General features: G+C 50.1%; 1 protein-coding gene across 1 annotated transcript; it reads right to left on the reverse strand.

Moving 5' to 3' along the window:
• Positions 1-7: 7 nt before the first annotated feature.
• Positions 8-178, reverse strand: CSUI_009199 (gag-pol polyprotein; the record flags this gene model as incomplete). The annotated part of the gene is made up of 1 exon (XM_068069315.1): positions 8-178. A coding segment is annotated over one exon (171 nt), but the record flags the coding sequence as incomplete, so codon positions are not given.
• Positions 179-473: the final 295 nt, after the last annotated feature.

Here is a 473-nt window from a genome sequence, read left to right on the forward strand (position 1 = left end):
AGCCACGCGGCACACCATGTAACCTGACCGCTTCTCTCATCAACAGTTTCGCCACGTCTTCCGTTGATGCACTTTGTCGGGTAGGAATGAAATGCGCCATCTTAGTTAACCTGCACACGACGGTTAGAATCGCATCCCATCCCTCTTTGGTCTTGGGTAACCCCACGATCAAATCCATGGCAATCTCTTCCCATGGTGCTTCCGGTATGAGTAGGGGCTGTAACAAACCCCCTGCACGAAGATGAGAGGACTTCCCCGTTTGCACATTGTACGCATGACTTCACAAACCACTCTGTCTCGTGGTCCATTCTGGGCCACCAAAAGATATGACGGATAGCTGCTCGTGCCCTCTCAAACCCCGGATGTCCCGTAAGTATATGGTCAAGGAAATGGTTACACACCTCTTTACGTAATTCATTTGCCGGCACACTGGTTCGCCAACCAGCGTTTGTGAAACTTCACAAATAATGGTT

The sequence above is a fragment of the Cystoisospora suis genome, assembly GCF_002600585.1.
Source record: "Cystoisospora suis strain Wien I chromosome Unknown contig_5402, whole genome shotgun sequence".
NCBI classification, from domain to species: Eukaryota; Apicomplexa; class Conoidasida; order Eucoccidiorida; family Sarcocystidae; genus Cystoisospora; species Cystoisospora suis.